A 776-nucleotide genomic window follows, 5' to 3' on the forward strand; every position below is an offset into this window, starting at 1 on the left:
CACAGTCGAACACAAACTGGAACTTTTCACCGCCCAACTCGTCCTGCACAATTTTCGCCACGGGTCCGGCAATATTCTTGTGCTTGGTGTAATCAATAGTGTAATCGGCACCCAACAGCTTAACAAAGTCGTCAGCACTGCCAGAGTTCACCGTGACGATAGTCTTAACCTTGTAGGCTACCTTGGCTAACTGGATAAGATATTGCCCGCAGGCGGTGGCACCGCCGATAATCAAGATATTAGAGCTCGAGCCAACTGGCTTTGTAGCACCGTGGAGCTCCAACATGTTATAGGCAGTGTTGAGAACGAGAGGCCAAGCGGCCAATTCGTTGAAAGATAATTTAACATCGGTTGGGACCTTGACGATACCTGGGTTCTTGGTAGGATTCAATACAAGGTACTGAGCCACAGTTCCAATACCAAAATCTTCAGTGATCACACCACAAACCTTGTCACCAACTGAGTATTTTCCAGACAAATTAGCACCGACCTTGGCAACCACACCCGCGTAGTCTCTCCCGAGAGTCTTTTGGTTGGAGCCAACCATCCAATTACTTGCACGGTGCCAAAGCATATCCACAGGGTTTAACGCGGCCGAGTGAATTTCAATGAGTATATCATCAGCGGAGACGTTATAACTACCATTAGCCTTCACTAGAGAAATGCTTTCTTCAGTGAGCGCAAGGGGCGTGGCTTTGGTCTGGTAAGTCACAGCCTTGTAAAGTAACTTGGAAGGATCAGCGAGTTCTGTCATCTTGTGTATGTATTAGCGATAT

The 776-nt window shown here is 47.4% G+C and overlaps 1 protein-coding gene across 1 annotated transcript in view; it reads right to left on the reverse strand.

The window, feature by feature from the left end:
- BABINDRAFT_164748 (uncharacterized protein) overlaps positions 1-754 on the reverse strand; it is a gene marked incomplete at both ends in the record, with an annotated part of 1,326 nt that extends 572 nt beyond the window's left edge. Inside the window, one exon of the mRNA XM_019130279.1 lies at positions 14-754. Within this exon, the coding sequence (XP_018988365.1) occupies positions 14-754 (741 nt within the window). The remainder of the gene's footprint in view (positions 1-13) is intronic.
- Positions 755-776: the final 22 nt, after the last annotated feature.

This window comes from Babjeviella inositovora, assembly GCF_001661335.1.
Source record: "Babjeviella inositovora NRRL Y-12698 unplaced genomic scaffold BABINscaffold_1, whole genome shotgun sequence".
In the NCBI taxonomy this organism is placed as follows: Eukaryota; Fungi; Ascomycota; class Pichiomycetes; order Serinales; genus Babjeviella; species Babjeviella inositovora.